We start from the raw sequence: 23,435 nt of genomic DNA, 5'->3' as shown, positions 1-23,435 counted from the left end.
CAAAGCAGTAAGTGTCTTTTTCAATATGTGGGCTCCTGGAAGTGCTATTCACAGTCAACGGGCCACGACTTACCTGCAGAGAATTCAGGTATTTCCTAAAGTCAAATGGCACTCAGCATATAAAGACAGGTCTACACCATCCAATGTCCAATGGCCTGGCAAAAAGAGCAGTCCAAACTTTGAAGGCAGGCTTAAAGAAACAGTGTACAGCTTCGTTAGTTACCAAACTGTCCTGTTCCCTATTTAATTAAAGGACCGATCCTTCGTGCAACTACAGGGATAACTGGATTAGTGGTGCTGGAAGAGCACAGCAGTTCAGGCAGCATCCAAAGTGCAGTGAAATCATACCTGCACCAGAGTGCCTAATGGGGAGAAGACTCCATACCAGGGTAATTCCCGGACCTGGAGGGAACAGCTGAAACTGCATCAGGAAAGCCAACATCAGACACAAGACTCCTCCAAGCGAGAGAGATGGTTTACTTCAGAGTATGAAGTTGGGTGCTGAAACCACAGGAGTGGCCCTACATGGGTAAGAGGCAGGGTTGACGTGAGGTCAGGTTCTGTGAAGTACAAAGCTCGGGTACCTGAGGCAGTCCTGAACAAATACGTGGATCACATGAAAGCTGCAAACTCGCAAGTGGGGCAGGAGCAAAACATACAGAACAGCTAGAAAAGCCGCTGGAACCTGTGGTTCGCCTCCTCTGTCTCGCGTCAAAGGAACCTTGGAGTCTGAGATGAACATGTCGGATGTTGCAGCCTCACCGCTTGGGGAAATGGATGAACTTCTGGCGAGATACTCCAGGAGCAAGAGATAGGCTATGGGCCGATACATGCCACTCGTGTCTGAGGCTGCCAGAGGAACCGGACCTGGTGGATAAATGCCCCAGGAGAAGCTACAAGAAAAAGAACAGGCAAATGTCCCCTGGACTTAGTCAGGGAACAATATAGTGACTGTAACAAGTTCAGCCATATGAATCTCATAGAATATGAGTTCCTTGAATGGACCAGGTTAACAGCCCTAATCAGGCAGCCCTGGCTGACAGATAATAAAAGGAGTGTCAGACATCCTGTCCATTCTGAGAGCTGGCTCTGAGGGAGCCAGACCAGTGTCAAATACTGTACACACGTAAATAAAGGATGACTTGGTGATGGGATACTGGCCTCTGTAGAGTTATTTCCATCAGTGCCACTGAACAATCACTCTGTCACATCAAGGTGCCCCTGTTTTATTCAAGCGTTTCTCTCCTTGAGTGGACAGGGTCAAAATTCCCACCATCCAAACAGCATTTGTTGATGATTAGAGATCTAAATAGGTAATTTTAGGAACAGAATTATTTCCCTCAGAAATCCATTCTCAGTTACACAGTGCAACAAACCAAAGCTTCCTCAAAGAAACTATTTCCAAATCTGAGAGGCCTAATTCTGTCCACTTCTTTATTTCTCTTAAGGGCCAGTAGGACTAAAGGAATTGGGCTAGAAACATGAATATTATTTTTAAATGGGCCAATATTATTAACCTTGCAGAAATAAAACAGATTAAATGATCACTAAATTACTATTCAGTGCAACTTGCTGTGAATAGCACACTAAACACATTCAAAATCAAGTGTCCTACACCATTGAAAAATTACTGTTCAAATATATTTCCAATAGCTTAAATGAAAAATCTGTGCAATCCTGTAAGAATGTGCAATATCCTATGCAGAAAATGAAATAAAAACAGAAAGACTAGAAATATTCAGCAAGTCTTGCATCTGTAGACAGAGATATGGAAGCAGATAATTCAAGTTGATGACATTTTATCAGAGCTGTCTCAAAATTTTGATCAAGTGAAATTCATTAAATTGAGAGCAAATCCTTAACCGATGATCACGTGCTGATATCAACAGTTTTCTTTTGTTAAAAATATGCTCACACAAGTGAGTGAACTGATATTGTCAATTTTCTGGTTTAATTTGCTGACAGTTACAATAACTTAACCAGTTGGTTAATGTATAGTAATCAAATTTTGTACTATATCTGGTTGGACATTTAAATATAAACAATTTGCAATAGTAAACAAAAATGTTTTGACTTTAGATTGAGAGGGCCAAACCAGCCTGGTTTCAAGGTTTGTATATTTATTGTAAATGGACTCTTGGTGAAATGTTACATTTATTTCTCAAACCTGTCATTCAGTTTTCTATACTCTGAAAAACAAGAAGCAATTTACATTTTGGAAACCTGTACATTTGTTTGATCATGAATCAACGAATTTAATCACACAGGATGTACTGGATCTTAACCGCTTAATTTCATTTCCCTATTCACTGCCTTCTGAATTGTTTTCCACCTCCCATTAAAAGACAGAATGCTTCCATTACTATTTCAGCTAAGTCATTCCATGTCCTAATAACCTTCAGCATGCCAAGTAACAATTCCATTTTAGAATTAAATTACAGTACCAGGCATGTCAGAGGTTGATATGCACAATCAACTGCTTTTCCAGTTTATTACATATGGACGTGAGTTCAACAGCGAATCACACAGTTTGGTGTCCTATCTCAAGTGTTCACCTAAATACTTTTCAAATGCCTTGAGGGTTTCTATCACCTTTTAAGCAGTAAGTTCCAGATATCCACTAATGTTGGGTGAAAAACCATATCCTCAAACTCTTTGAAAACTCCTACTCCTTACCTTAAAACTATGTCCCTGGTTTTTGCTCACTTCACCAAGAGGAAAGACTTCTCACCATCTATCTATTTTTCAAATCAACCTGTTCACAGATGTTATTACACACCTTTGAAGCAGATGGGACTTGAACCCAGGCTTCTTGACCTAGGGGTAGGGACAATACCACTGCCCACTATCCTGTCTATGCCTCACATAATTTTGTACACTTCGTTCAGATCCCACTTCAGCTTTCTCTGCTGTATGGAAACAGTCCCTGCCTCTCTAGTCTCTCTTCATTGTTGAATCCTTCCGGACCAAGCAACCTCCTGGTGTATCTGTTCTATACTCTCTAGTGCAATCTCATCTTACCTAATGTATGGCAATCAGATATCCACCAAGAACCACTGCTGTAGCCTAACAAACACTATATACAGCTCCGTATTAACCTCCTTGAGTCTTGTATTCAATGTCTTCACTAATAAAGGCAAGAAACCCATATGTTTTCTTAACCACCTTATCGACCTGTCCTGCTGCCTTCAAGGATTCATGGGCATCCCCCAATCCTCTGTACACCTTACAGTCCAAATATTCAATGCTTTTTCAGTCTTTGCAAACAGCATCACCTCGCACTTTTCAGGATTAAATTCCATTTGCCATTGTTCAGCCTACCTGACCAGCCCGCCTATATCATCCTGTGGCCTAAGGCTTTCCTCTTCATTATTTATCACCCCACCAATTTCATGTCATCTGCACAGTTACTGATCATCCCTCCTGCATTCATCTCTAGATGATTATTGTACACAGTAAAAGGGGCTCTGCACTGAACACTGTAGTATGCCAGAGGGCTTCCAGTAATGAAAACCCCTGCGACCAATGTCTTCCACTTCCCACCACTAAGCCAATTCTGGATTCAATTTGGAAAATTGGCCTGGATTCCATAGGTTCTCAAGTGGCCAACTGATGACTAACATCTGGAAGGATCTCACTTCCTCATTGCACTCTTAATGAGTTAAAGTGATTGTGCTTAAATTAAGACCCTGGCATAAACTCTCTTGTGGCATTGTGGTACAATCACTACCTCTGAACCAGGAGGCCTAAGCTCAAATCACATCAGCTCCAGACTTCTGTCATAACACCTCGAAACAGGTTCTAGAATGTAAGTTTTTCTAAACTACAGCTGTAATAGTCTGAAAATGCCCAATCTTATCTGAGCTCATAAGCTAAACAAACTCCAGTCTGATTATTATTTTGACAGGAGAAAGTGACACAGTGGTGGTGTCCCCACTTCTGAGACAGGAGGCCTAGATTTTAGTCCCACCTTCTCAAGAATGCATGTGATAACTTCTCTGAGTGGGTTGATTCCAGGAAACAATAAGAGGCTGGTATAAATGAGGCACATTAAATAGAAGGTGATTAGAATCTCCTTGATCCATCAGTGGCCATTGTGCACGTACAGCAAAACCACAACTGACATTTCTGTAGCATCTTTAGCACTTAAAAATGTCCCAAGGCTCTTCAAAGGATTATTATCTTACAGAATCAAGTAACATTAGGGCAGCTGTTCAACAGCCTGAACTGTCAGAGAAAGTGGAAGTGGCTGGTACAAATTACAACATTTAAAAGGCATCAAGAGAAGTACAAAAGAAGGGCTTATGGAGCAAATGCTGGCAAATGGAAGTCGATTAATTTTGGATATCTGGTCGGCATGGACAGCTTGGACTGAAGGGTGTGATTCGATGCTGGACAGCTCCATGATTCTAGGTCAAGGTAAGCACTATGCTCAACTTAATCAGAGCCATGGAAGAGCCGCGGCAGGCAATCAGTGCATAGCAAGCTGCCACAGACAACAATGTGAGTGATTGAGGGACAAATATTAATCAGGACCAGGGATAACCCACTTGTTTTATTGCTATGACATGTTTCACAACGGCCTAAAATGACAACTAAGGCCTCAGTTTATCTGGAAGACAGCACCTCCAATGCTTCATCGGAGTGTCAGCCTTAATTCATTTGTACTTAATTCCCAGACTGGGACTAGTGACCACAGCTTTGTCAAAGAGTGTGATGCTGGAAAAGCCCTGCAGGGCAGGCAGCATTTGAGGAGCAGGAGAATCAACGTTTTGGGCAGAAGCCTTTCATCAGGAATGAGGCTAGTGGGTCAAGGGGGCTGAGAGATAAATGGGAGGGGGTTGGGGCTGGGGGGAAGGTAGCTGAGAGTACAATAGGTAGATGAAGGTGGGGGAGAAGGTGATAGGTCAGAGAGGACAGTGGAGCAGAGAGGTGGAAAGGAAGGTGGACAGGTAGGACAGTTCAAGAGGGCGGCGTCAATTTGAAAGGTTGGGACTGGTATAAGATGGGTGAAGGGGAAATGAGGAAACTGGTGAAATCCACACTGATGCTTGGGAGGGTCCCAAGCCGGAAGATGAGGCGCTCTTCCTCCAGGTGTCGGGTAGTGAGGGTTTGCCGGTGGAGGAGGCCCAGGACCTGTATGTCCTTGATGGAGTGGGAGGGGGAGTTGAAATGTTCAGACACAAGGCAGTGGAATTGGTTGGTGCGGATGTCCCAGAGATGTTCTCTGAAACAATCTGCAAGTAGGCGGATCGGTTGCAATGGACACAGTAGATGATGTGTATGGAAGTGCAGGTAAATTTTTATCGGATGTGGAAGGATCCTTTGGGGCCTTGGACAGAGGTGAGGGGGGATGAGGTATGGGCGCAGGTTTTGCACTTCTTGCCATGGCAGGGGAAGGTGCCAGGAATGGAGGGAGGGTTGGTGAGGGACGTGGACCTGAAAAGGGAGTCACGGAGGGAATGGTCTCTCTGAAATGCAGATAGGGGTAGGAGGGAAGTATATCTCTGGTGGTGGGGTCTGTTTGTAAGTGGCGGAAATGGCGGAGGATGTATCTAGAGGTTGGTGGGGTGAAAAGTGAGGACCGGGGGTTCTGTCCTTGTTGTGATTGGAGAGGTGGGGTTCATGAGCAGAGGTGTGGGAAGTGAAGGAGATGTGCTGGAGGACGTTGTTGACCACATGGCAGGGGAAGTTGCGGTCAATGAAATAGGAGGCCATTTGGGATGTTTTGGAGTAGAATTACTCCTCCTGGGAGCAGATATGGTGGAGGTGGAGGAATTGAGAATAAGGGATAGCGCTTTTACAGGAGGCAGGGTGGCAGGAGGTGTAGTCCAGATAGCTGTGGAAGTCAGTGGGTTTGTCATAGATGTCCGTGTTCAGTGGGTCACTGGAAATGGCAAGGTCCAGGAAGGGGAGGGAGGTGTCTGAGATGGTCCCGATGAACTTGAGGTCAGGGTGGAAGGTGTTTGTGAAGTTGATGAACTGTTCAACCTCCTGGTGGGAGCACAAGGTAGCACCAATACAGTCATCAATGTAGTGGAGGTAAAGGTGGTGAAAGGTGTCGGTGTAACTTCGGATGATGGACTGTTCCACATATCCAATGAAGAGGCAGCCATAGCTGGGGCCCATGCGGATGCCCATCACTACCCCTTTGGTCTGGAGGACGTGGGAGGATTGGAAGGAGAAATTGTTGAGGCTGAGGACCAGTTCAGCCAACTGAATGAGAGTGACGGTGGAAGGGTACTGGTTGGGTTGGCATGAGAGGAAGAAATGGAGGACCTGGAGTCCTTCTTCATGGTGGACAGATGTGTACACGGACTGGATGTCCATGGTAAAGACAAGGTGTAGGGGGCCGGGGCAACGAAGGTCGTGGAGGAGGTGGAGGGCATGGGTGGTATCCCGAATGTAGGTGGGGAGTTCCAAGACTATGGGGTCAGAACGGTGTCAAGGTATGCAGAGATAAGTTTGGTGGGACAGGAGCAGGCTGAGACAATAGGTTGACCAGGCAGTCAGTTTGTGAATTTTGGATAGGAGGTTGAACCGAGTGGTGCAGGGTTTCCGAACTATGAGGTTGAAGGCTATGGATGGGAGATCCCCTGAGGTGATGAGGCTGTGTGTGGTGTGGGAAATGATGGTTTGGTTTGGTGAGGTTGTGGTCAAGATGCCAGTAGAAGGATTTGGTGGGGCAGGAGCAGGCTAAGGCAATAGCTTGACTGGGGCAGTCAGGTTTGTGTCCCCCTTAGTCCAGGATTTATCTCTGCATACCTTGACACTGTCCTGTCTGCCTTAGTCCAGGAACTCCCCATCTATGTTTGGGACACCATCCACACCCTCCACCTCCTCTATGACTTTTGTTTGCCCAGCACCTTATGCCTTATCTTCACTATGGACATCTGGTCCCTGTGCACAATCCTTCCACATCCTACAGATCAAAATTGGACTACACCTCCTCCCACCCTTCGCTTTCCCTTATTCCCAATTCCTCCACCTCATCTGCTTCCAGGAGGATCAATTCCACCATAGAACATTCCAGATGACCTCCTTCTTCAAATACCTCAATTTCCCCTCCTATGTGGTCGACGATGCCCTCCACTTCCCACAACTCTGCCCTTGAACTATCCCCTCCAATCGCAACAAGGACAGAACCTCCCCCTACCCTCGGTCCTCAGCTTCCACCCCACCAACCTCCAGACACATTGCATGATCTTCCATTATTTCTGCCACATACAAACAGACCCCAGCATCAGAGAAATATTTCTCTCCCACCTCTATCTGTGTTTCAGAGAAACCATTCCCTCCGCGACTCCCTTGTCAGGTCCATGCCACCCACCAACCCACCCTCCCTTCCCGGCACCTTCCCCGCTACAGCAAGAAGTGCAAAACCTGTGCCCACTATTCCCACCCCCCCCCCCCAATTCCCGCTCACCTCTGTACAAGGACCCAAAGGATCCTTTCACATCGGATAGAAATTTACTGACACACGTCATCTATTGTATCTGTTGCACCTTATGTGGTCTCCTCCACATTGGGGAAATAGGACGCCAATTTGTGGATTGTTTCAGAACCCTCATTAAGCAACCCCTCCACCCTGTGACCAAATACTTCAACTCAACCTCCCACTCTGCCAAGAACATGTGGGTCCTGGGCCTCCTCCAGCGCCAAACCCTAACCGCCCAACGCCTAGAGGAAGAAAGCCTAATCTTCCGCCTCGGAACCTGCAAGTGAATTTCAGCAGTTTCCTCATTCCGCTACGCACCCCCCCTCCCCCAAACCTTATCCCACTCTCATCCTTCCAACTGGGCACCACCCTCTTGACCTGTCCATCTTCCTTACCACTATCTGCTCCACCCTCCTCTGCGACCTATCACCTTCTCCCCCACCTTCATCTCCCTATGGCTGCTGTCACCCCACCACCCCCAAGCCCCACCTCCTTCCCATGTATCCCTCAACCCCCTTGGCCCACAAGCCACAGACCTGATGAAGGCTTGAAACATTAGTTCTACTCCTCCTGTGATGCTGCCTGACCTGCTGTGCTTTTCCAGCACCATACTCTCCAACTCCCATCTCTATCATCTGCAAACCTCACTTTCACCACAGCTTATTCAAACGGTGCTACCAACGTGCCCTATAGTTAACATGGGAAAAGTTATTTAATGATCTTGAATGCTGCAACTGGACTATCCATTCATCTTATACATTTAAGGCGACCTCAACAAAATACCTGAATTACTGTGAAGTGTATTTCTCTCCTCAGAAGGCCAATTCTGGGCCTTCCTGTAGCAGCTCAAAGCTGCCACTAGTTGAGTTGTTATAAATCTGGGTCAGTTTGTCTTCAAACAGACCATCAGAGCCAGGCAGCCATTCATTCAGAGCATTCTGTGGGCAGGAGAAATCACACAAATCACGGCCTTACCGTCAGCGCTCCGTGTGCTCCCAGCACCGCACTGGGAGCACTGCAGACTGGAGACATCGTAGAACTGGGAGTTGGAGCAGGAGTGAGGTCGCACGAAGGGAAAAGAGGTCCCGGTGCTCTGAGGCCGGCACAGCCTGGGCAGGAACACAGCGAGGCAGAGCAGGGGTAGCATTCTGCAACACACACACTCACAAGAAACACGCAGACAGAAGCAGACACTCACAGACACACACACAAGCAGCTGCTGCAACAACAGAAAGAAATCCAGGGCAATCCAGCCCCAATTCCTCCCTGCAAACCCAATCAGCCTAGGCTGAACCGTCAGCAGGAACTTTGTGTATACGATCCGTGGCTATGGTTTCCAGAGGCGGTGTCAAATTACAAATTCAAATCATCCCTTTGCAGCTGCCTCTGGCTTTGTCCCGAGAATCTCTCCCACACCCGGGTCCTAGAGTCAACAGCGTCCACCGTGAGAGAGCAGAAACTCTTCACGGTTTCTAAACTAAATATCATTTGCCCTTTCGAGTAAATTGCGTACGGAGTAAAAAGGCTTGCATTTCCAAAAGACCCGCGGATCAGAAACAAAAACAGAGGTTGCTGGAAAAGCTCATCAGAGTTAACCTTTCGGGCCTCGTATGGAAGGGTGACCGGATCCCAAAAGTTAACTGATTTCTCTGCACAGATGCTGCCAGACCTGCTGAGCTTTTCCAGCAACGTTTTTTTTAGTCCCTCACCACACAATGTCCCCAAACCTTCACAAACCATTTATGATGCGCAATCAGTGTTATATGGGGAAAAAAAGTGAGGTCTGCAGATGCTGGAGATCAGAGCTGAAAATGTGTTGCTGGAAAAGTGCAGCAGGTCAGGCAGCATCCAAGGAACAGGAGATTCGGGCATAAGCCCGAAACGTCGAATCTCCTGTTCCTTGGATGCTGCCTGACCTGCTGCGCTTTTCCAGCAACACATTTTCAATCAGTGTTATAAAACAGGAAAAGGGAATGGCCTAAATGCACACAGCAAGTTTCCACAAACAGCAACATTAATAATGAGCAGATAATATTTATTCACTGATGCCTGTAGAGGGATAAGTACTGGCCTGGACATTGGGGAGAAGTCCCCTGCTCTTCCCCAGCTCCCCCTCCCCAGTGCCCTCACAGCCCCCACATGCACACCTAGGGCTTTATTAATCCTGATGAAGGGCTTATGCTCGAAACGTCGAATTCTCTATTCCTGAGATGCTGCCTAACCTGCTGTGCTTTGACCAGCAACACATTTGCAGCTATAGCTTTCCCTGCCTATTTCAAACTCTATTCATTTGGTTTAGGCAACCCTTTGAACACTCAAATGACAGCACGTGTGCCATTATCACAGTTCCTAACACAAATGGGCGAGAAACCTGGAAGTAAAATGTTTAACAAGGTGGCTCAGTTAAAGAACCATTTGATACACGTGCTGCACTATGGGATTCCTCAAGGGAGACCAGGAAATTCCACCCACCTCCCAACCCCAATCCTGTATCCAGAGTTTGGAGGATCCAGAGTTGGACTGGTGTGTCCAAAGTTAAAAATCACACAACACCAGATTATAGCCCAACAAGTTTATTTTGGAGTGAAAGCTGGTGCTTCCAAATAAACCTGTTTGACTAAAACCTGGTGTTGTGTGATTTTTAACTCTGTATCCAGAGTATCTCCAATTCAAAACATAGCCAATTGGGTTTTCAGCTCACAAATAGGTCACTCAGCCCAAATAGAGTCAGTGTTTAGGTTTGGCACAAACCCCCTCCCTTCCCTACATCTAAACCCATCATCATTATTATCCCTGAGGACCATCTCCATTACTCCTTGTGGTATTGAATTCCACAGTTCGTTTATCCTCTGGCCCCAGAATGCCTCAGCATTATGGTTATATGGGTCATTTAGATCCACCTGCATGATCTGATTAATTCCATTTATCTCTGGCTACAGATGTGAATGAAAGCCAGGTAGGACCAACCAGTGTGCTAGAAATGTGAAGGCCATTGGAGTTGATTTGCCTGGGCTTCACAGGTTTGTCACCAGGCTCCAGATATTGCATACAACTTGTAGAATAAATATCTCCCATCCTAAACTTTGGAACATAAAGCCTGTGGAATACTAATACTGTGTCAAAATATCATGTTTACATATTGTCTCATAATCAAAGTTAAAAATCACACAACACCAGGTTATAGTCCAACAGGTTTATTTGGAAGCACTAGCTTTCAGAGCGCTGCTCCTTCATCAGGTGATTGTCCACTCCAAATCATTCTCATAATCAAGAGTTGCAATTTGTATTTAAATAATACCATAAAATCATGATGGGCATGGATAGGGTGAAAAGCCGAAGTCTTTTTCCCAGGTTATAGAGAGCATAGGTTTGGAGTGAGGGAGGAAAAAACTAAAAGGGACTTAAGAGACAACGTTTTCACACAGAGGGTGCTGTGTATGTGGAATGAGCTGCCAGAGGAAGTGGTGGAGGCTGGTACAATTACATTTAGAAGGTTTTTGGATAGAGATAGGAATATGAAAGATTCAAGGGGATATGGGCTAAATGCTGGCAAATGGGACTAGATTAATTTAGGATATCTGGTCAGGATGGACAAGTTAAACTGAAGGGTCTTTTACCCTGTTGTACATTACTATGACTCTATGACTTTATGAACCTAGTAAAATGTCTTGAGACATTTCACAGGAACATATTCATGAAATAAAGACATATTAAGATGGATGAAATAGCTATGTTTTAAGGAGCGTCTTGAGAGAGGCACAGCTATAGTGAGGTTAGGTAGGGCCTACACTGCTTGTAAAAAGTGAGGTCTGCAGATGCTGGAGATCAGAGCTGAAAATGTGTTGCTGGTTAAAGCACAGCAGGTTAGGCAGCATCCAAGAAACAGGAAATTCGACGTTTCGGGCCAGAGCCCTTCATCAGGAATCCTGATGAAGGGCTCTGGCCCGAAACGTCGAATTTCCTGTTCCTTGGATCCTGCCTAACCTGCTGTGCTTTAACCAGCAACACATTTTCAGCCCTACACTGCTTGTCACATGGTCAACTGTAACTGGGCAATTAAAATCAAGAATGTTCTTGAAGATAGAATCAGAGGAATGCAGCTAACTCAGAGGGTTGTAGTGTGGGAAAATATTACAGAGATAGGGAGCGGTGAGGTGTAGCAGGGATTTCAATAAAGATTCCCAAACAGGGCACTGCTGCAGCAGAGACTAGTATAGGATTGGGAAAAGGACATGGAGACTATGAGAATGACATTTATTGTGAGCTCAGAGACTGGAAGCAAATATTTGATGAGGCTCACATTTAGGGAAGGTGCTAAAAGTTGAGCTTCCAGAAGAACATTGCGAATTTTGAAGATAAAGGTAAATTAAGGAATCAGTTTCTGATGGAGCTGAGCCAATGGCAGTACAAATGGAGCTAAAATGGTTTTTCTGTCATAGCAGCATGGGATGAGAAAGCCTAGTTGGTTCATCCAGATTGGTCCTTACCACAGGTCATCTACAACACATTCCAAGCCCCAGTCATTATCCATCTGTGAGAAAAAGTTAAACACTCCCCAAAGGTTTACGTAGAAATTCAGAATTATCACTTGACTTCACACTTCCCATTGCCACAATTCAAGCTTGGTAGACAAACTGGAGGCTGGAAGTGCATAGCAAGTTAGTCAGCATCAGGAGGTGGAGAAGTCGACACTTCAAGTGTACCCCTTCTTCAGGACTCCACAATTCAAGTTTGACTGACTGTTCTTCAGCTAAACAGTTATCAAACAAACTATTCTCATACCCAATCTCCCTCACTTTCTCTCTCTTTTTTTGTCCATCATCTCTAAGCCAAATGTTGATTCCTTAATAGTAAAAATCTTTCTAGCTTATTTCAATCATTCGTGTTTACAAGTAAATTCCCAAATCTTTACCTCTCGCTCATCTACTATTGCAACTGATTCCTTGGGACTCCAAAGCCATGGACAAGTTATTCCTCATTCAAAGGTGACAGGAACACTGATCTTTACAATATGGCTATGTTTGAAATATACATTTAACTTGAAGTAAAACAGAGGATTCCAGATAAACACTGCTCTGAGGCAGGCAATGGTAAGAGAAGCTCAAATAGAAACTCATTGATGTGGGAATACCTTTTCATAGTATCTCGCAGGAAAAGAACAAGTTGCCATTTATAAAAACAAAGGCATTGCTAATGGGAATGCAGGAGGGATAGTCTCACATTCACAACCCAGCAGGATGCTTATGAGAGTTTGTTTTCTATGTCAACTAAGGGAAAAGAACAGAGAGTGTCTCTGTGGTTTAGGTAATAGGAAGCCTTTGATGCATACCTTGGTGATAATGAGATCTGGAAAACTCAAACAGTGAGTGAAACAATTGTCAAAGGATACTGGCTATTTTAAACTGGCATGTTGAGGAGAAATGAACTTCCATTGCAGAACTGGCCTTGACTGTGGACCATTCCTGCACTGGTGCCAATCTGTCTGAAGCATGGCATTGTGTCAAAGCATTCTATAAGACGTATTTCAGTTGTATTTCTTCGTGAAGGCAAAACTTGCCTTTTTCTTCAGTGTGATTTATTAGTTGCACATTGATTAGTGTTCAATGATGGTTTCAATTTATTTATGACTGTAAGTCTTAAAAAGTGAAATCTTGTCCACCAGACTATTTCCATCAGTCTCCGGGAAATTAATCCCTGCTGAGAAGTTATCAAGCATATGCGACATGTTCACTTACCTTCGGCATCTCGTAGTTTATAGAAACCAGCCATGCCCCTAGGAATTAGAATGCAGGTAATAATTTGTTAAGTAGTACAAGAAAACTATGAATGCTATTCAGGCCATCTTCAATCATGCATTGAGAAAGATGATCTCAGTGCCCATATTATGGTATCTCATTGAAGATTATTGAAGATTATCGCATTGAAGGATTGGCACGGTGGTTCAGTGGTTAGTACTGCTGCCTCACAGCGATGGGACCTGGGTTCAATTCAAACCTCGTGCAACTGACTGTGTGGAGTTTGCACATTCTTCCCGTATCTGCATGGGTTCCCTCCGGGTGCTCCAGTTTCCTTCCACAGTCCAAAGATGTGCAAGTTAGGTAAATTGGCCATGCTAAATTGTCCGTAGTATTAGGTGCGTTAGTTAGGGGAATGGGTCTGGGTGCATTGCTCTTCGGACGGCTGGTATGGACTTGTTGGGCCGAAGGGACTGTTTCCATACTGTAGGCAATCTAATCTAATTAGGCTCCTTTTCCTTTTTCAGGTTATATTACAGAGTTTTATTGGTTTTCATATAACTCAATGATTTTTGCTTCCCATTTCACAGCTCCTATAGTACTTTGCCCCACCTGCCAAACCCCTTAATTGATAATACTTGTCAGAGGCAACAGATATCTTATCCGAGTAGCATTTAACTATCCCCTTTTGCCCTGTTCATTTGGTGTTGGATCGCTGTGATTACTAGGAGTGTTGACAGGAAGAATTTCAGCTATTCCTTCTGCTCCATGTCTGAACAGTATTCAATGTCTTGAACTTCATCTACATAGCAAACATCAAGCCTTGCCGATTGACTGCAGATGATTAAAACAACACTGCTGTGTTTTTCGTTTCCAATATCACTTCCTTTAAATGAGGCCGACGAAATGGGCCAACAAATCTTCTAAGTTGTATAATGGCTGACAGAAAATTAATGGTGTGTGGGTGAAGGAGATTGAGAGCCAATAATGTGCACTGCGAGTGCTGGGATAAACACACTCCTGTTGTGGTGAGCAGCCCTGTTGTAAATCATGCTGACAAGACAATTTGGGGGAGGGCAGTTGTGTTGTTTAGTAACCTGGATTTCCCAACGACACAATGAGCTGTGAATCTTATAAATTTAAGGAAGCAGCAGTGTATCAACATTATAAAAAAAACTAGCTAATGCAACAAATGCAGATTAGCACTAATCCAAGTTATATATAAAAGCAAGAGAATATCTTACTGATTGAATCTTATTGCTCTATTTACAGTCCCTGAAGGCATTGGTGCTGGTTTAGTTTCTGTGAAGACTGTCTCATGCATCCCTCACCCACTGAAAAATTCACAATAATATTCTAAATTCTCCCACTGCAAACAATTTCTCAAACCATGCAGCAGCCTGAATTTACTTATGCTCATTCTGACCCCATCACTTTGTCACTGGTGTAGCGATAAGTCCATTGAGACATCGAAGTGATGGTTCCTACAGTACTTTCAATTGTGAGATTTGCCGGCAACACCAGCATTTGTGGCAGTCTCTCATTGCCTTTGATGGTGGAAGCCATTTTCAACTGATTAGCTTGCTAGTCAATAAAGTGTCAGTCACATTATTGTGCATCTAGAGAGAGATATGCATATTGTATCTGAGCCACAGATCTCCGAGATGGACAAGCATTTTATTCCAGATGTATTAATTAATTAAACTTAATTTCCTTTGTGTTGGGGTTTAACCACTTGCCTCCAGTGTATTAGTCCACACCTCCAGATTACTAGCACAGTAACATTAGCAGTATGCTCCATTTCTAACTGTTGTTGGGATAGCTGGGATCAGACATGAGGAGCTTAGTGGCTGTTGTGTTTAGTTTGCTGGCTTGTGGAATAAGTATTAATCCTCAGATAATTGCTTTGGAGATGCTACTGTCTGACTCCATTCTCAAACGAGATTTCGTCATCAAGATGGGTGGAGGAGCAGGGCACTGGGCTGGGGCTCATCCTCTCCAACTGCTTTTCTTTCCTTCTTTTTCTCTTTTCTTTTTTTCCTCCTCTTTTCCTTTACTTAGCCGTTGTCCTGAGCTTGGATAGTATTGGCAGTGGTGAGGGATGCCAGCAGAGACTCATGGCAGCAGTGAGTAAGCCCATAGTGGACTTGAGTGACCCATTACTCATATTGCCAGGGTGATTGGAATCAGTGGCTGCTACATTGACGGAGGCAACGTCAGCGAGGTAGGTGAAAGATGGCGTCTGAGGATCTGAAACTTTGTCATTGGTTTTGTCCAGCACTGATGACAGCAAAGAGGTGGTGGAAGGGCATCGCAGCAATATCACTGAGCTGGACCCAGTGACAAGAGATGCAATTCTAATATTTGTGGATCAGTGCAGACGATGAACTGATGGCAGAGGGGAATTGGGCAGAAAAGTGTGAGGTGATTTACTTTGGAAGGAGTAACAGGAATGCAAAGTATTGGGCTAATGGTAAGATTCTTGGTAGTGTAGATTAGCAGAGACATCTCGGTTGAAAATGTGTTGCTGGAAAAGAGCAGCAGGTCAGGCAGCATCCAAGGAGCAGGAGAATGGACGTTTCGGGCATGAGCCCTTCATGCCCGAAGGGCTCATGCCCGAAACGTCGACTCTCCTGCTCCTTGGATGCTGCCTGACCTGCTGCGCTTTTCCAGCAACGCATTTTCAGCTCTGATCTCCAGTATCTGCAGTCCTCACTTTCTCCTAGAGACATCTCGGTGTCCATGTACATAGATCCTTGAAGTTGTCATCCAGGTTGATAGGGTTGTTAAGAATGCATACTGTGTGTTAGCTTTTATTGGTAGAGGGATCGAGTTTTGGAATGATGAGATCATGCTGCAGCCACACTTGGGAGTATTGTGTACAGTTCTGGTCACCGCATTATAGGAAAGATGTGGAAGCTTTGGAAAGGGCTCAGAGGAAATTTACTAGGATGTTGCCTGGTATGGAGGGAAGGTCTTACAAAGCAAGGTTGAGGGACTTGAGGCTGTTTTCATTAGACAGAAGAAGGTTGAGAGGTGACTTAATTGAGACAAATAAGATAATCAGAGAGTTTGATAGGTTGGATAGTGAGGGCCTTTTTCATCGAATTGTGATGGCTAGCATGAGGGGACATAGCTTTAAACTGAGGGGTGATAGATAGAGGACAGATGTCAGAGCTAGTTTCTTTATTCAGAGACTAGTGGTGGTGTGGAACGCACTGCCTGCAACAGTAGTAGACTCAGCAACTTTAAGGGCATTTAAATGGTCATTGCATAGGCATATGGATGAGAATGGAATAGTGTAGGTTAGATGGGCATTCAGATTGTTCCACAGGTCGGCGCAACATTGAGGGCTGAAGGGCCCATATGTTCTAAGTTCTATTATTTATCTGTTAGACAATTGTTATGAAGTTGAAGGTATGTACTGTACCTTCAAGAGAGAGTGAATGCTGTTCTGCACTAAGAGTATACAAGAGCAGTCTCAGAAAGTACTGTAAAATTAAAGATATGTAATATTTGGCTGTGAAATGAATACCTGAGTTGGTTGTTGTTTTGACAACAAATTGAATTTAATTAATTAGTTTAAATTATGCCTTAGGACACTAAAACCCAATCGTGTTTGAATTTATTGTTTTGCCAATATCAAACCAATGAGACGATCTGATGTTAGGGATATAAAAAAGGCAGGCATTTTGAAAATTGGAGACAGAGCAACTGCCATTGAGAGAGAGAACCAAAACATTGAAATCCTCTCTATCAAAGGTCCCTTTTCATATGAAACATATTTGTGGTAAAAGAAAGAAGACATGGGAGATTTTCAGCCGGAAGAAGAAAGACACTAAAGATGGCAGCCACTGTGTGGTTTTGAAATAAAGTTGATGTAATTTTAATAAGTGTTTTATTGGAACAGTATATTGTTTATAAAGTTGGAAGCAGGTAATAAGCAGTTAAGACAAAGGGGGGATTAGAGTTGTGAATAGTTATTGTTTAATGTTCACTTTTAGAGTTAAAGAATAAATTGATAACATTTGCTTTAAATGGTGGAATTTGGGAGTTCTCTGTCACTCATATTTTAACAGTTTATGAGATGGGGAAACTTTTCTGGGTGTTTGGTTTAATTAACAGAGAGGTTCACTGCCGTGTTGTAACATAATATTGTGTTCACCAACAGTTGTTACGGTTGTTCCTTCCAAGTCCTTTCTTGCCAAGATAGATGCATATATTTCCCACTTTGCTTCACCCTTCTTACCCAATGGATGGATATCCATCCTCTGTAATCTACATTTGAAACTGCTTCTCTGTTCTTGTAGACGGCATCAGGACAGGAGTAAACCAATCAGCCCCTCTAAACATATTCCAGTATTTAATTGGATCATAGGTAATCTATACCTGAACTCCATTTATCTGCTGTCCCTTACTGGAATTTAGAAGATTGACAGGGGATCTCCTAGAAACATGTAAAATCCTGATGGGACTGGACAGGCGAGATGTGGGAAGAATGTTCCCGATATTGGGGAAGTCCGGAAATAGGGCTCACAGTCTACGAATAAGCCATTCAGGACTGAGGAAAAATGTCTTCACACAGAGAATTGTGAACCTGTGGAATTCTCTCCCACAGGAAACTGTGGGGGCCAGTTTATTAGATATATTCAAGATGAAGCTGGGCGTGGCCCTTCTGGCTAAAAGGAGCAGTGGGTATGGAGAGAAAGCAGGAATGGGATACTGAGATCAGCCATGATCATATTGAATGGTGGTGCAAGCTCAAAGGGCTGAATGGCCTACTCCTGCACCTATTTTCTATGTTTCTATGATCTATTTATATGTCTAAAGGAGATCTCGTGGCCCAGTGTGTGGGGTTGTCCTTATTTACAAAAACTAACCAACTTCACAGCAGGACTGGTTGTTTACTTAAAATTATGTATTAGGATTGTTCAGAAGACAGATTTGTTACAGAAGTTCAACAAGTGTTGTCAAATGAACACGCAGTTACTACGCCCTTAGAACAACATGCTGCAAGCTATACTTACATTGGCTGCTTGCCATATGTTCTACATGCTGTTCATTAGCATGTTCCCTCTTAAAGTGATATCACAGCAGGTACAGAGTCCATGCATGAGCCAAGCACTGAATTTGAGTTCCACCTCAGGATTTGATGGCCATGGAAGGTGCATACAAAATAAATAGATTGATTACCAATCAGCAAATTCTTGTATGCCAATGACAGATGACAAGAACGAAGAGAGATTCTTAGTCAGTCATGCGATTGAAGCCTCTAGAATCCAGACTACAAACAAGTAAAAGTGTACGTTCCCACAGATACTGGAGCCCAAGTGGACTGTAACACACCACCATTCTGCATCCTGATTAGTTTTTTTTCCCCATTTTTACCTTATTGAATCCAATTCTAATTGAAAAGTCCTTCATTATATCACCCCTCAATTGTCTAAACAGATGAGTATGCAAACCAATCAAAGCATTTAATGAGGTAATAGTCAGCAACTGCCCCCAAAGATTGGCATAAATTCAGAATCCAGCAAAGAAGGACCAGTAAGAGAGAGAAAATAAACTACAACGGCAAACTAGCAAGGAATATAAAAACTGACAATAAGAGCTTCTTTAAATGTATTTAGTGGTAGAAGTCGACGTGAACATAGGTGCTTTAGAAAATGAATCTGGGGAGATGGTTATGGGGAAACAAGGAAATGACAGAGGAATTAAACAGATATTTTGCATCAGTCTGTACAGTGGAAGATTCTTCAAATATCCCAATAACTGTACTATCAAAGAATATGGGAAAGGAATTAAATACTGTCACTGTCATTAGAGAAGGGGTTTGAGAAAGCTAATGGGGCTAAAGGTAGGTAAGACCCCTGGCCCTGATGGCTTGCATCCTTAGATCCTAAAAACAGTAGCTACAGAGATAGTGGATGCTGTGGTTGCAGTTTTCCAAAAATTCTTAGATTGTGGAGATGTACAAGAGGATTGAGTTATGAACGAGACCAGACCCCCTCAAATATTTTAATCAGGTAGCCTGGACCCCAACATTTTCTTATTTTAACTGGTTAAACCACTTGGCATTAAGCAAAACATGATTTATCAAAACACAAAAGAAGAACTTAGAATAACAACTCTATTGGAAAGATTAATACAACAATAGATACAGTAACTATTACCAACTAACTGTTCCAATATAGTAATATTCCATAATACATCCCTTGACAAAAACACAAATTCAAACACGGATTCTCACATGCAAAGCCTGCAGTAGAAAGAGAAACCCCAGCTTCTAGTTGCAACCAAGAGAGAGACCTCCAGCAGGTTCTGTCAAATCTAAAAACTAAAAGAAAACTAGGAATTCTAGTCTGTGAGAGCAGGCCACACCCATCCAGGCTGCTTCTACTGTTCCAACTTATTTTAAAACATCAAGGCCTCACAAGCTGTTTATGTCACTACAGATGGCTCTTCCCCTCTTGTTCAATCTCACTCTTAAAAGAAACCAGCGCAAAAATGTGTCTCTTAAAGCCACAGCATCTTCTAAATTGGAAAACTGCTAATGTGATACCTCTATTCAAAACGGGAGATGAACAGTGGGTATTATGTGCCAATCAGCTGACAGTCTATTCTTGGAAAAGTATTTCTTCCTGTTCTTCCTCACCTCTAGGAATGAAGGTGACGGTTCATCTTGAGGTGGTGAAGGAATGTCCCCCAGCTGCTCTCCTCCATGGTTTGCAGCTCCAAGATGCAGAGCACAAGCTCCACTACAACTGGATTCAGCAAGATGGCAGCACAAAAGGATGCCCCAGCTGGAGCCCATTCTTTTTCTGTTTCTCTCCTTTTTTCTCCTATTCTGCATTTTCTTTCACCTTCTGACTTACCCAGGGGGAATGGAGGAGGCAACTCCAGACCAGAGGCCACCACTGGTTAGCCCCGGAGGCAAGTCGACCCAGTGGAGGCTAGCACAGAGGAAGCAGTTGCAGAGTGGAGGCCGGAATGGGGAAGCAATCCTGGAGCAAAGGCCAGTGTGAGGAAACAAGTACCGGAGGGGACGCCAGCTTTGGGGAAGGAGTCCCAGAGCAGAGTCCAAGATGGGGAAACAGTCTGGGAATGGAGGCCACAATGGAGAACTGAGCCTGAAGCAGAGGCTGGTATGGGCAATCTGTCCTGCATCTGAAGACCGGGATGGGGAAACAGACCTGGAGCTGACACCAGCGAGGGGGAAGTGAGCCTGGAGCGGAGTCAGAAATGAGGAAGCAGTCCTGGAGCAGAGGACATGAAGGGGTAGTGAGCCCAGAGTGGAGGCTGGAGAAGGGAGAAGCAGTCCCGGAGCAGAGGCCGGTGAGGGGGAAGCAGTACTGGAGCAGAGGCCAGTGAGGGGGAAGGAATACCGGAGCAGAGGCCGGTGAGGGGGAAGCAGTCCCGGAGCAGAGGCCAGTGAGGGGGAAGGAATACCGGAGCAGAGGCCGGTGAGGGGTTAGTGAGTCCAGAGTGGAGGCCAGTGAGGGGGAAACAGTCCCGCAGCAGAGGCCGGTGAGGGGGAAGCAGTCCTGGAGCAGAGGCCGGTGAGGGGTTAGTGAGTCCAGAGTGGAGGCCGGTGAGGGGGAAACAGTCCCGGAGCAGAGGCCGGTGAGGAGGAAGCAGTACAGGAGCAGAGGCCGGTGAGGGGGAAGCAGTCCTCGAGCAGAGGCCAGTGAGAGAAAAGCAGTACTGGAACAGAGGCCGGTAAGGGGAAAGCAGTCCTGGAGTAGAGGCCGACGAGGGGGTAGTGAGCCCGGAGAGGAGGCCAGTGAAGGGGAAGCAGTCCCAGAGCAGAAGCCAGCAAGGGGAATGAGAACCGGAGAAAACTTACCTTAGAACAGTGGAGAGCCGATGCGGAGCAACTGGAGGCTTAGAACAGAGCGGGGACAGTTGTTGGACTGGAGTCTGGCGGGGGCGGTCAGACTGTGTGTGGAAGCCCCTGCGCTGAACTACTGCAATGTCATGTTTATTTGTAATTTTTTATCTGACTGTAATATCTATCCTTTTAACTAGGTCATATTTCTAATTTATAGTATGAATCACTGTAAAGTAATGTAACTACCTTTTTCTTTTCTATTGCTGTCTTTGTACCTAAGATTTGCACCGAGGCACTTTATACCTGGGATGGTGCGAAAAGAGGCAACATTGTAATCTTTTCATTGTACTCCTGTACTTCTGTACTTGATTACACATGGCAATAAGGGATATTGTAATTCTATTGGAATCAATTGTTAAGGAAGTAATAGCAACACATTTGGAAAGTCATAATCCAACCAATTAGAGAAAGCATGACTTCATGAAAGGGAAGTGAAAAATGAGGTCTGCAGATGCTGGAGATCACAGCTGCAAATGTGTTGCTGGTCAAAGCACAGCAGGCCAGGCAGCATCTCAGGAATAGAGAGTTCGACGTTTCGAGCATAAGCCCTTCATCAGGAAGGGCTTATGCTCGAAACGTCGAACTCTCTATTCCTGAGATGCTGCCTGGCCTGCTGTGCTTTGACCAGCAACACATTCATGAAAGGGAAGTCGTGTCTGAATAATTCATTCAAGTTTTTAAGGAAGTCTTGATAGAAGGGATCTAGTAGATGCTTTGTACTTGGACTTGCAGAAGACTTTCAGCAAAGTACCTCACAAAAGGTTAAGTCATAATATAAGAGGCCACCGTGTTGAAGGTAGTATATTGGCAGTGATAGAGAATTGGCTCATGGGCAGGAAACAGCATGTTCCTGCGATAAGGGTTTCTTTTTCAGCTTGCCAATGAATGACCAGACTGTTTCCAAAGGGAGCAGTGCTGGGAGTGAAAGTGTTTACAATACATATTCATGATTCGGAGGAAGGAAAGGAGTGTACTGCAGCCAAACCTGCAGGTGACACAAAATAAGTGGAAAGGCAAAGAGGCTGCAAACAGTTCACAGAGTGAAATTGAAAGGTAAGTAAGTCAACAAAACGTCGGCAAATGTATGAAGTGGTTATAAAATGAAAAAATGTGAAATTGTTTATTTTGGAAGAGAAAACAATAGAGTATTACTTAAAGTCAGTGTGATTGAAGATCACAGCTGCAAATGTGTTGCTGGTCAAAGCACAGCAGGTTAGGCAGCATCTCAGGAATAGAGAATTCAACGTTTCGAGCATAAGCCCTTCATCAGGAATAAGAGAGAGAGAGCCAAGCAGGCTGAGATAAAAGGTAGGGAGGAGGGACTAGGGGGAGGGGCGATGGAGGTGGGATAGGTGGAAGGAGGTCAAGGTGAGGGTGATAGGCCGGAGTGGGGTGGGGGCGGAGAGGTCAGGAAGAGGATTGCAGGTTAGGAGGGCGGTGCTGAGTTGAGGGAACCGACTGAGACAAGGTGGGGGGAGGGGAAATGAGGAAGCTGGAGAAATCTGAATTCATACCTTGTGGTTGGAGGGAGTCTGCAGTATAACCTGGACCTTCCCCATTCATATTTCTTCAACACATATTTGGTCAGTTTTTGGAATTTCTGAATGAGAAGGAAGAGGCTAAAGAGAAAAAAAATATAAAACCTGAAATAAGCAACAGGAATGATGTCGAGGTGCCAGTGTTGGACTGCAGGTAAGCAAAGTCAGAAGTCACACAATACCAGGTTATAGTCCAATGGGTTTATTGAAATCACAAACTTTCAGAGCACTGCTCCTTTGTCAGGTGAAATCATTTGAAAGGATGGATGTAGTGAGGGTTTATCAAGGCTAGATGATTCATCTAACTTTGACTGAAGGGAGGAATCTCCATTCATTCCTCACCAGTTCTATAAATACAGGATTCCTGGCAGAGAAGGGAAATCAAAGAAGACAACCTTTGGGAATTAAGGATCATTTTGGGATGGTTCCAGAAGAATAAGAGTGTCTGCTTAAAGGACAGAGTAACTATGACTGTGGAAGGGGATTTTCAGCTACTTAAATTGTCTTTCTAATTTGGAATATAGGTTGCTTACTGAAATAATGCTTAGTCAATATTGCTTTCAGTTGGATGTGAGCTAAAATGTGATGTTATTGTGTGACCCTTACAGTCATTTACTAGATGTTCAAATTTCTTTGTAAAAATTATTGGTTTCTACAGGCATCATACAGTTCTCACCTATGATGTGGAGGAGCCGGTGTTGGACTGGGGTGGACAAAGTTAAAAATCACAGCACCAGGTTATAGTGCAACAGATTTATTTGGAAGCACTAGCTTTCGGAGCACTGCTCCCTCATCAGATAGTTGTGGAGTAGCTGCTCCAAAAGCTAGTGTTT

At 44.3% G+C, this 23,435-nt stretch overlaps 1 protein-coding gene across 3 annotated transcripts in view; it reads right to left on the bottom strand.

The window, feature by feature from the left end:
• The window catches only part of LOC132823874 (meckelin-like), a 152,169-nt gene that overhangs the window by 107,830 nt on the left and 20,904 nt on the right, over positions 1-23,435 (bottom strand). For 2 of the 3 annotated variants that reach the window (XM_060837953.1, XM_060837952.1), the window contains exon 1: positions 8,414-8,712. The exons of the other annotated variant lie outside the window; for it this stretch is intronic. In XM_060837953.1, coding sequence (XP_060693936.1) covers positions 8,414-8,585 — 172 coding nt within the window. In that variant the 5' untranslated portion in view covers positions 8,586-8,712. Of the gene's footprint in view, positions 1-8,413; positions 8,713-23,435 lie in introns of those variants that run through there. 3 annotated transcript variants of the gene reach the window in all.

The sequence above is a fragment of the Hemiscyllium ocellatum genome, chromosome 17 (assembly GCF_020745735.1).
Source record: "Hemiscyllium ocellatum isolate sHemOce1 chromosome 17, sHemOce1.pat.X.cur, whole genome shotgun sequence".
In the NCBI taxonomy this organism is placed as follows: Eukaryota; Metazoa; Chordata; class Chondrichthyes; order Orectolobiformes; family Hemiscylliidae; genus Hemiscyllium; species Hemiscyllium ocellatum.
This window is presented reverse-complemented; position numbering and strand designations above follow the sequence as displayed.